General features: G+C 43.7%; 1 protein-coding gene across 2 annotated transcripts in view; it reads left to right on the top strand.

The window, feature by feature from the left end:
* PARP8 (poly(ADP-ribose) polymerase family member 8) overlaps positions 1 to 12,268 on the top strand; it is a 416,167-nt gene that overhangs the window by 370,496 nt on the left and 33,403 nt on the right. For both annotated transcript variants that reach the window (XM_073622188.1, XM_073622196.1), the window contains exons 18-19: positions 6,862 to 6,929; positions 10,314 to 10,362. In XM_073622188.1, the coding sequence (XP_073478289.1) occupies positions 6,862 to 6,929; positions 10,314 to 10,362 (117 nt within the window). The remainder of the gene's footprint in view (positions 1 to 6,861; positions 6,930 to 10,313; positions 10,363 to 12,268) is intronic.

Consider the following 12,268-nt stretch of genomic DNA (forward strand, 5'->3'; position numbering starts at 1 on the left):
TCTCTTCCTGGAATTTAAGGAAGGATCCAGTCCATCCTGAAGCTCTGTATAGCACATGAGGGTTCAGCAAAACCAATTGAAATAAATAAACAGACACTTTTTTGTACCAGCGTCTGGCCTTACGGGCAACTAGGTACGGCGCCAACAACTGGTCGTTGAGGTCCACCCCTCCCATATTTTGGTTATATTCGTGGACACAGAGAGGTTTCTCCACAACACCAGTCGCCATAGTAATTTGGACCGTCGTGTCTGCATGAAGGGAGGTAAGAACGAAAACATTCTTATTATCCCTCCACTTCATAGTGAGCAAGTTATTACACTGCAAGCAGGCTCTCTCCCCCAGCCTAAGACAGGAATCTAAAAGCTGCTGGGGAAAGCCCCGGCGATTAGGTCGCACGGTGCCACATGCTCCAATCTGTTGATCAAAAAGGTGACTAAAAAGTGGCACGCTCGTGTAATAATTGTCCACGTACAAGTGGTACCCCTTTCCGAATAAGGGTGACACCAAGTCCCACACTATCTTGCCAGCGCTTCCTATGTAGTCAGGGCAGTTTGTTGGCTCTACGTGACTATCTTTGCCCTCGTAAACCATAAAACTACATGTATAGCCTGTGACCCTGTCACAGAGCTTATACATCTTGACCCCGTATCTGGCACGCTTGCTGGGAAGGTACTGTTTAAATGACAAGCGGCCAGAAAATTTAATCAGGGACTCATCAACTTGATGGGGAGTAAACAAGTCTGCAAAACGCTGGTTGAAGTGGTTTAAGAGGGGCCGAATTTTGTAGAGCCGATCGTATCCAGGGTCTCCACGAGGACGACAGAGTTCATTGTTGTTGAAGTGCATGAACCGCAAAATCTGCTCGTATCGTGCCCTGGTCATGAAGGCAGAGAACAAGGGCATATGGTGAATTGGGTCAGTGGACCAATATGACTGCAACTCACTCATTTTAGTTATGCCCATGTTGAGGGAAAGGCCCAGAAAGATCTTAAATTCGGAGACTGCAATTGGTCTCCAATCTCTGGCAAGGGATCACTGGGGAATAGTGGCGATGTGTTGACCAGCGTATAAATTGCTTTGGTCTACAATAGATCTATAGAGATCTTCGTTGAAAAACAGCGAATAAAAATCCAGTGGCGTAAAATCAACTTTCCACCTGAATTCCGGGTTGGCCAGTGAATGGGGGAAGTACGGGTGCTGCAGAAGTGGTGGGTTCCCAATTCGGATTGGCGAATGCAGCAGGAAGGGCACTATGGGCACGACGGGCCTGTGTTCGTCTTCTTGGTGGCAGCGGGACACTACTAGTCCTTGCTACCTCGCCAGCTTGAACTGCACTTATGGGACTCGCCACGTCACCACGTGATACTGCAGTGCTGGATGTACGACCAGGGTGTACTAGGCCGCTGGTGCTTGCCAGTTCACCAGAAGGAATAGCGGCGCTAGTACTGCTCTGCTCCATAGGAGGGACCTGCTATTCTTGCACTTCAAGGACAGAAGAAGAAGATTGGGGTCTGGTACGCCTGACCTTAGCAGGGACCACAACTCTGTCGTCAGAGCTATCTGTCATGGAGCCGCTGTCCTCTACAGGATCGTATTCTGAGCCTGAATCTGACAGATGAGTATCTTCCTCTTCACTATCTGTCATGCTCAGAAACTTGTAGGCCTCTTCACTAGTGTACCTTCGATTTGCCATTTTGGGCTCTAAATTTAGGGGTACACTAGTGAAACTCACAGGCAAAAAAGCTCCTGACTGTTAGCGACTGATTCAAAACGCTACCAAAAAACTGTTAGCAATCGCAGGGATCAGGCCTGACTCTGCGAACGCTGCAGTTATGTGTGCTTAGTGCTTTGTAAGTATCAGTGATCGATCGAGTGCACTTGGGTGGGCTGGGCCGAGGGGCAAAACGCAGGTGCTAGCAGGTATCTGGGCTGATCCCCCTAACACTGTGTTTATGGGAACCCTAAACTGCTGGGGACGCTAGTATAGATCTGATCAGATCAGATATTGATCCGTTCAGATACTATAGCACTAAGGGAGGTGTATGCTGCGTGCGTGGGTGTTAGCGGTACTGGCACTAACCTGACGCTGCCTGGGGCGATGCAGACCTTATCTGACCCTAAAAACGTAACTTATATCACTGCCGGGCAATTAGGGGGTTAAACCTTTATAAGGTAATAAACGGCGGGTGCCCTAAAACTATAATAAACTATAAAAAACAAACTAACTAACCAGCGTCACCCGTAACAGGTATACGGTGATCACTGGTGAAAGGGTTAACTAGGGGGCAATCAGGGGGTTAAAACCTTAAGTAGGTAGTATATGGGGGTCCCTGTCACTATAAAACGCTGACGGCGAACCTATATACTTACCTCCCTAACTAGCGTCACCAGTGACACTAATACAGCGATCAGAAAAACGATCGCTTAGTGACACTGGTGATGGGGGGTGATCAAGGGGTTAACCTTTATTAGGGGGGTTAGGGGGGTACCCTAGACCTAAAGGGGGGTACCCCAGACCTAAAGGGGGCTAACCCTAACTGCCCGAATACTTATAACTGTCACAAACTGACACCAATGCAAAAAAAAAAAACTGCTATTGGTGTCAGTGTGACGGGGGGTACAGGGGGGTGATCGGGGGGTGACTGGGGGGTGAAAAGTGTGCCTGGTGTGTTCTACTGGAAGTGTAGTGTTTGGTGCACTTACTTGATGTCTTCTCTCCTCGGCGGCGGAACGAAAAAGACCGGCTCGAGGAGAGATGACATCACTTCCTCTGCCTCTGTTTACAATACAGAGGCAGAGGAAGATTCTCACTGGCTGGGAGCGATCGCGAGGGGGGGGCACGAATGGATGGCCTCCCCCTCACATCTGAACACTGCCAGACAGAAGCTGACCGCCTCGGGCCCCCCGCCCGCGGGAGGCAGATCACGTACAGGTACGTGATTCTGCCTGCCCGTGCCATTCTGCCGACGTATATCTTCGTGAGGCGGACGGCAAGTGGTTAAAAAAGATGAGTCCTGTATTTCACCTGAAGTTATCTGTGGGTTTTTCTTTGCATCCTGAACAATTTTCCTGGCATTTGTGGCTGAAATTTTAGTTGGTCTACCTGACCGTGGTTTGGTTTCAACAGAACCTCTCATTGTCTACTTATTGATTAGAAATTGAACACTGCTGATTGGCATTCTCAATTTCTTGGATATCTCTTTATATCCCTTTCTTGTTTTATACACTTCAACTACCTTTTCCCGCAGATCCTTTGACAATTCTTTTGCTTTCCCCATGACTCAGAATCCAGAAACGTCAGTGCAGCACTGAATGAAAGATGCAAGGGTCTGTCAGGAGTCCAGAAACTCATTGACCTTTTATACACACACGCTAATTACAAGCAAACAGATCACAGGTGAGGATGGTCACCTTTAATAGCCATTCAAACCCCTTTGTGTCAACTTGTGTGCATGTTATTAGGCTAAAATCACCAGGGTAAGTAAACTTTTGATCAGGGTAATTTGGGTAGTTTCTGTTGTCATTATGATTTAAAAAAAATAAACACAGTTGATTGATAATTGGCTTCAGCCAAACACTAACCGTGGGTGAAAGAAACGTTTTTGTGTTATCACTCATATTCTCTGAAAAATGGCCAAGAAATCATAAATTCTGCCAGGGTATGTAAACTTATTAACACAACTGTATATACTATATACTATATTACCAAAAGTATTTGGACAAATGCGCTTCTGGAAGAATGGTCAAACATTCCCCTAGACACACTCCTAAACCTTGTGGGCAGCCTTCCCAGAAGAGTTGAAGCTGTTATAGCTGCAAAGGGTGGGCCAACTCAAAATTGAACCCTGTGGACTAAGACTGGGATGCCATTAAAGTTCATGTGCGTGTAAAGGCAGACGTCACAATACTTTAGGTAATATAGTGTGTGTGTGTGTATGCGTGTGTATATGTGTGTATATATATATATATATATATATATATATATATATATATATATATATATATATATATATATATATATATATATATATATATATATATATATATACAGAGTATCTCACAAAAGGTTTTGGGGCTGTGGCGCCATCGTGGGGACGTTCTACACATTCTACATATATGGTGGACTTGCCGTCGACTGACAGGGTTTTGGTCCGGAGTCTTTGGCCTGCTATACACCCTGTTTCATCTGCCTATCCGAAAGGATGCTAAATTAGCCCCTGCTGCACTGCCCCATTCCGGCCCCGCTGCACTGCCCCATTCCGGTCAGCAGAAATTGGCAACTTATCTGTTTTTGTCTGCCAAAAGGACGATTGCCTATGCCTGGAGGAAGCCTATAGTTCCCTTTCAGGGTGTTAGAGTACTATGACAGCTCTCATACTCAATGAACAGATGTCAAGCATTCTCAAGGACTCTCATGACAATTTTTTAAAGATTTACGCCTTTCCCTCTCTTCCTCCAGCTAGCATCGGACGCCTATGACTGACCCGCCTGACGATCCCGAGTCCATATGCCTCTCTGAGCCCCTGCGTGGGCAGTTTATATATGCCTTTTGTTATTCTTTTAAAAATTTAGAATAAAAATATTTGTACCAAAAAATGTACAAAAATGTGAGGGGTGTACGCACTTTTGTGAGATACTGTATATACGGTATTATGTGGCTAATGCCGCGTACACATGAGCAGACTTTTCTACCAGACTGGTCCGACGGACCGAGTCCGGTGGACAATCCGACCGTGTGTGGGCTTCATCGGACCTGCAGCGGACTTTTTTGGTCGAAAATCTGACGGACTTTAGATTTGGAACATGTTTCAAATCTTTCCGACGGACTTGAGTCCGGTCGAAAAGTCTGCTCGTCTATGCTAGTCCGGCGGACGAAAACCGACGCTAGGGCAGCTATTGGCTATCAACTTCCTTATTTTAGTCCGGTCATACGCCATCACGTACGAATCCATCGGACTTTGGTGTGATCGTGTGTAGGCAAGTTCGTTAGTTGGGAAAGTCCGTTGGAAGTCCGCCGGAAGTCCGTCGGATAGTCCGTTGGACCAGTCCGGTCGAAAAGTCCGCTCGTGTGTACGCGGCATAACTGTCCAAAAGTGGAAGCTCCATTTATCTGCTTCCTCCCCACTCTGGTGCCACATTTGGCCTCTTTCAGGGGAGGAGGGGTGACAGGTTCCTATTTTTGACAGGTACTCTTCCCCACTTCTGGGAGACAGCGCCGTGGCGCCGTCCCTCAGAAGTTTGGCCCTCCTCTTCCTTCCTCCACTACCGGGCCAGTTAGAAAGTGCAGCGCACTTCACGCATGCGCAGTAGGGAATCGGCTGTGAAGCCGAAAGGCTTCACTGCCAGTTTCCCTTATCATGAATGGTGGTGGCAGCACCCGAGAGCCGATCCAAAAATCAGCTGGGGTGCCGACATCGTGAGAACCCTGGACAGGTAAGTTTCCATATATTAAAAGTCAGCAGCTGCAGTATTTGCAGCTGCTGACTTTAATTTTTTTTCATGGGGGGGGCAGAACTCCTCTATAATACCCACGCGTGCCACATTTATGTCCATGGGCAGACAAGGTTTCTGTGCTGAGAGTGCACTCACTGCAAGCTCCCAGCGCAGTAACCAAGCTGTTGTAGACAATCAATAGTTAAAGCCTAACTTTAGGAATGAGAAAAAAAATCTGTCTTTGCAGTGGGGGCCCCCAGGCTGGAAGGGGTAAATGCTCATTATATCTAGGGGGGTACAGGAACAGATTGGATTTCTTACCCTGTCCCCATTCTGGGCGGTTCTGGTACTGTCTGCTTCTCCCTGTAGGTTTCTTTGCCATCATAAAATATAATGCATGGCTATAACCCTGTATTGTACATGGTGGAGGTCAGCGTGCCCAGGGGCGGACTGACCATTTGGGCACTCTGGCACTGCCCGAGGGCCCCATGCCACTAAGTGGCACCATCAGGGTTTCCAGCCTCAATAAAACCAGGGACAATATGTAAAAATCTGTGTTTTTTTTTAAATCCCAAGATTATAGCTGCCCTGCCTCTCCAGTACCTTTTCAGTGTGTGTATGTGTATTCTGTGTGTGTATACTGTGTGTGTATATTGTGTGTCTGTGTGTGTATACTGTATGTGTATGTGTGTGTGTATACTGTGTGGACCCATAATCTATTGCCTGGGAGCCCCATAATCTCCTATTGCCTGGGGGCCCCATAATCTCCTATTGCCGAGGCCCCATAATCTTCTCCTATTGCCCAGGGGCCCCATAATCTCCTATTGCCCGGGGGCCCCATGTGTTGTCAGTCCACCCCTGAACGTGTAACTGTGGTTTAGAAAGGAAGCTGCAGGGGGGCAAGTCGCACTGGGAGGACCGAGCTTGAGCATGGAGCAAACTAAGTAGTTCCTTTATTCCATCACCCCCTTGACATAATGAGAATTAACCCCTGCAGTGCCAGGAGAGCCCCACTGTAAGGGTAGAGTGTTCCTGATTCCTGGAGTTGGGCTTTAACTCATGCAGAGCTAGCCAAAATTATATTTATTTTATGTGCATTTTCCCTTCCAAACCATTTGATACATAATACAAGCGATCTAGATTGACAGGAGGCAGCAGGTAACCCGAGTAACCTGCCCCTTAGCATTGAAGTTCCCATGAACGAGGCAGCCTGTCCTCATATGACCTGATATAACTCTTATTATACAGTTCTGTATCACAGCCAAGGCTACCATTACTAATTAATGGCATGGCTTACTATTAAATAGCGTTTGGTCGCACAAATTAATTTCACCATCTTACATCACCTCGGCATTAAATCTGTCTATGCGTTGTTTGTTTAGAGGTTGCACGGTTATGTTATACGTATTTTATTTTTATTGCTCCAGGCACCTTATTTGGAAATCAAGAAGCAGATGGATAAGCAAGATCCCCTGGCCCACCCTTTGCTGCAATGGTTTGTGCTGCTATTTATACACCGTACAGTCTACAGCACTTCCTGAGAAATGCATTATCTTCCTAATGAAATTTGTTGCTGGGCTATTGGAAAAATAGGAAATCTATCCTCAGAGCTGGGGACTGAAATAACAGAGCCGGACTGTCAGATAAACAGGAATCTAACCCAAGATGAGTCCAAGCTGATTTATTGCAAGATGCATCCACATGGTGGCAGCCCGATAAAATAAAAGGCAGCCCAGTGAAATAAAAGCCCTTTTTTCTTTTTGTAGGCTAATTTTGGGATAGTGACTTTTTTGATTTAGAGGTTTATATAAACAGACAGCTAGAAAATTAGATTACAGTGATTAGAATTATTAGACTTATTTATCAGGTTGGTGATGTACAGTATGTTGAAATTACAGTTTTCTTCGCAATGTCCTGTTAAATGAAACATGTTTTTCAACATAACCATTTTCCTGTTTTCTGTCTTTCTGTGTTCTCAAAGACATGTTGTTTATTATTTATTACAGACATTGATATAGCACAGGCACTCTTTGCAGTACATTACATTCACGTCACTCACATCAGTGTGCATATTAGATAGGTAATATACTGTACATGTGCAATTAATTACAAATCGAAATTCATGCAAAATTTTAGTTATTTGGAGATTCGGATGTATCTGAATCTCAATAGTAATAAATTTCAACAAATCTGAAATAAATTGTAACAAAAACAACAAATTATTTTGTATTCATTTGTTACATTCGGATGACATGATGCGATAGTTTGGGCCTTGATTATGTTTTTTTTTTGTAAATTCTTTTTATTAAAGGTTTTTTAAACATAGAAAAGGATACATACAAACATTGAACATAATAAACATTCAGCACTACAATTCCCAGTACCAGTGTACAATGCAACTCCCATACCAAATAATAACAGACATCAGAAATCCTTCCATATTAAACCCTAGTAAAGGGGAAAAAAGAGGAAGGGGAGGACATATACAATTATTATATGCAGTATGATATCCCCAAATAGCAGTAGTAAAAGAGGTTATAGGTTCCCATGTAGGTTCACACAAGCTTCACTATCCGCGGGCCTTGATTATATTAATGTTTGAGGCAGCCTAAATAATATAATGACACAATGAATGATCCAAATTGATTCAGATCCATTCATTTTTATTTGTAGCGTGATTATTCTAATAAGATTCTTTTTGTATTGGGGTTGAACTCGGGAGACCATTTGTTTAACGTGAAATAAGATGATTCCTACTTATTGTGTTTGAAATGGAAGGAAGTGGATCTGTCAGAACCTCCAAATCATAACATGAATCCAAAAATTAATTTTGTTCCTGCTGTTACTTTTAGATTTTGGGCTGGACTAGCAGGGATAACTCGGAGTGCCTAAGTAATATCCTGAAATAACAAATTTACACTTTAAAACGAATATAGCCGATCTTCCGAAATAACTTCTGTAAATAACACAGAAATACAAGACAAATTCCGAAAGCGAATTATTCTAACATAACGATTATGACAAAACAAAATAATTTTTACTTAACAAATTAATCCGAAACTAAACACATTTTTATGTCGCCATCCATTTCTAATAGGCAATAGATTGATCATTCTAAACCAGGATTCTTTGAAACCCTAGGGTTCCTACAGTGGTTGCTAAGGGTTCCTTGAGCAGTGGCTAATTGACCCCCCCCATCTGACGGTATCTTCATATTTCTAAGTCCATCCGGACTTGACAGAGCTAGTAGCATGACACCAGTGATCTTTTAAGATGACTGGCATTCTAACCATCAGTATAAGGGGGGCTTTCATTCCATTAATCCACCAATGTAAGGGGGATTTTCCTAATGACTTTGATGGACCAAATTTAACATTAGTTCCCTGGGACCTGAAAATTATTTCAAGGTTCCTCTAGGGTGGGGGCCTTCAAACTTTCTAAGCAAAGGGCCAAATTACTGTCCTTCAGGCTTTAAGGGGACCATGCTGTGGTTAGTGGGTGTAGAAAATCCCCCAGCATCAGTGCCCCTTCATTGGTTTTAATGGGATAAATAGTGCCCTATTGATGGTGTCAGTAGAGGGATAGATAAAGGCAAGCAAAGGGCCACATCTGGCCCCTGGTTATGCTGAGGTGTGTCCCTCTAACCTAAGGAGACCTTTTCTGGCATCCGTTTGTAGGGTTTACGAAGCCTCTCAAAGGATCTTCACCTCAGACACACTTCTGAATGTGAGCAGATGCCTGAATCTCCCAACACTTTTCTTCCCATCAGTCCATACATCACAACAGGACAGTGGTGAACTACAGAGAGCAGGCTTCCACCATCAGATTTGGGTACTTCCTTCTAGTTCTAGAACATAGGTTGACCCTTGAGCATATTATTCTACAGATTGTAGGTGTCAAGATGTAATTATAGCACAGACATAATATATAATGCTTTTCAGAGAGTGCTGTGCTGTTGTTTATTATTCAATGTCTGTCCAGAGGAACTTGCGATCTAAAGTACCTCACACACATTACAGCCAATTTTTGTGTAGAAGTTAGTGCCTATGTCAGTACATTTATGAACCGTGTAAGGAATCTTAGAAGACCTGCAGGAAATTTGGGCATAGCATGGAATCCCCATGCAGGGAAGTGCCTGGTAGGAACCGATGACAGAATTTCAGCACTGGAGCCAAAATGTTTACTGTGATCAGTTTTCTGATTAGTAGCTAAAGGCTGACATACATATAATTTCTAGCCACGTTCAAACACCTTTGAGCCACCACAAATTACAAACATGATCACAAGTAGTCACCAAATCACCAAAAAAACTAAGCAATCTGCCATCCATGAGTTTGATTGACCAGCAAAATTCAATTGATTGTGAAGTCAAAACTGGGCAATAAATTGACAGTTCTATTAAGGGTTGCTGTGGTTGGTACATCAGTTCTGTCCTTTTTGGTGCCTTACTGGGCAGAGTGTAGAGGTGACTCATCTTTGAAGCTCCTGCAGGATTTTCCTTGCAAAAGATGATGTTGGGAAAATGTTGTTCACCTTCTACAGATGGTATATTGTGTTTGTCACGTTATGATTCATGAAGGCTGGCTTTCCTTGGCGGCTCATTTCTCTAATCACAATCTTTTCAGCGGTGAGCAGATAGTGTTTTTCACATTAGCCCAGTGATTGAGACTCCGGTAATTATAGAGACTCTTTTCCACTTTGTTAGCTCGCACATGAAGATCTCTATTGACAGAACAGGCAATGAGGGAAGTGGCTGCAGAAGATATTTGCAAAATGTGCCATTCTGCACAATTACCATGCAAATCTCTCTCCACATAGTGAGATTTAGTAACTAAGTAGAAAGGAACATCTGTTTATTCTGCGCTTCTTTCTTTTCCAGGGTGATTTCAAGTAATAGATCTCATATTGTGAAATTGCCAGTTAACAGGGTAAGTTTTGCTGGTTTTATGCAAATGCATTAATGTCAATGGAATGATGTGAATTGCTTACTGTACATTGTGTTATTTACTATTATGTGCTGCATGCTTTTTTGTTTGGCTGTTTCTTTTTCTTTATATTTTAAAATCATCAGCTGTGACTTTAGAGGAATTAAAGCTGAATTCCAGGCAAACAGCTAAGTTCACATTTGACGTGGATAAAAGTAAACAAATCCTTTACATTCCAAAGGAATTGTATTTCTGTCCATTCAGCCCTAAGGTTCATATAGGCATGTTAGCCAGCACAGCCAGCCTGCTGCCATACTTTTCTCTAATATATACTATCTACTATACAGCCAGGTCTCTTCCCTGCCCCAGCTTGTGATTTGACCGTTAAAGTGTACCCGAAGGCACAAATACTCACCTTTGCTCCAACAGTTCAATGCTCGCAAATGGAGCTATGCATGCGCAGCCCTGTTTACATTCTTTACATTCTCAGGAGAATTGCAAACAGGCAGGTATATATTTTTTTTTTCAGGAGAGACTTTTTTTTTTTTGCCCTTTTTTATCTTGAAAAAAGGTCCCATTTCCAATATAAATCATTTGCCTAGGCAAATGACATGTACGGTGCTTCCTGGGATATGTATGTTACATATCCCAGGAGGACTTAGTGTTTCATTCACACAGGAGGAGGGGGATGCTCTTAGCATCGTGTCATCGGGAAGGCCTGCCAGCTGAACCTAGAGGAGCCAGTGGCTTCCTGATAAAGTCACACACAAACATGGTGGAGCAGGATCCTGGTGGTGGCTGAGGAAAAGAGGATCTTGGCAGGACAAAGCTGGATCCACTGGGTGGGTGAGAATGTGAACTGTGGAGAACCCGCCACAAGGTAAGCAGACCTTAAAGTAGAGCTATGGGCAAAACTTTTTTTTACATTTTGGATAGAGTAAAGGTGGGATATAACCCCTGTCGCCATCTCTGTTTCATTGCGGAGATTTACCTTCACTTCCTGTCCCATAGCCAAACAGGAAGTGAGAAGAAATCCCTGTAAATTAAGGGAATTTTTAGCGGACCCCCAGGTCACTAGAACTAGTGTCCCCATTGGAAGATTTCCCCTCTATTACTGTTCTGGGGACAACCTAAAATTTGGGATTTTCTTTTACTTTCACTTTCAATGGTAGTGGTAAACAGGACAAATAGAGAGGGTAAATCTCCCTAATGGGGACACAGACAGCAATAAAAACTGACAGGTGTTCTAATCCCTCTCCACTCTGTCCAAAACAAAAAAAACAAAAAAGCCCTAGTCCATAGAATATATCTTAGAGGTGTTTATAAATATGCATGTAAATTTGTTTTGTGTATATATGTCAAAATCAAAAGTTCTCAGGCTCTAGGCATACCCCACTATTAAGTACACAATGGGGTTTATTTACTAAAGTTGGAAAGTGCAAAATCAGGCTCATGTCTGCATAGAAACCAATGAGCTTCTAACCCCAGCTTGTTCAATTAAGCTTTGGTAATAAAACCTGGAAGCTCATTGGTTTCTATGCAGAAGTGAGCCTGATTTTGAACTTTCCAGCTTTAGTAAATAAACCTCATTGTGTACGTAAAAGTGGTTGTATACCCGCTGGGTTTTTTTCCTACACCTGCAAGGGAAAAGGCATAATGAGCTAGTATGCACCGCATACTAGCTCATTATGAGATACTTACCTTAGAATGAGGCGCCGGCATCTCATCCTGTCCACACCGAGGGAGCTGACATTTCCCCTCGGCGTGTCTTCCGTGTATCGCGGCTCCGGCGCTGTGAGTGGCCGGAGCTGCGATGTCACTCCCACGCGCATATCCGGCAAGCTCCGGAGTTTGTCGGGCTGTCAGCCGAGAATCCCCTGTGCGCATGCACCACTGCAGTCAGCGGCTC

Source organism: Aquarana catesbeiana, linkage group LG01 (assembly GCF_042186555.1).
Source record: "Aquarana catesbeiana isolate 2022-GZ linkage group LG01, ASM4218655v1, whole genome shotgun sequence".
Taxonomy (NCBI): domain Eukaryota; kingdom Metazoa; phylum Chordata; class Amphibia; order Anura; family Ranidae; genus Aquarana; species Aquarana catesbeiana.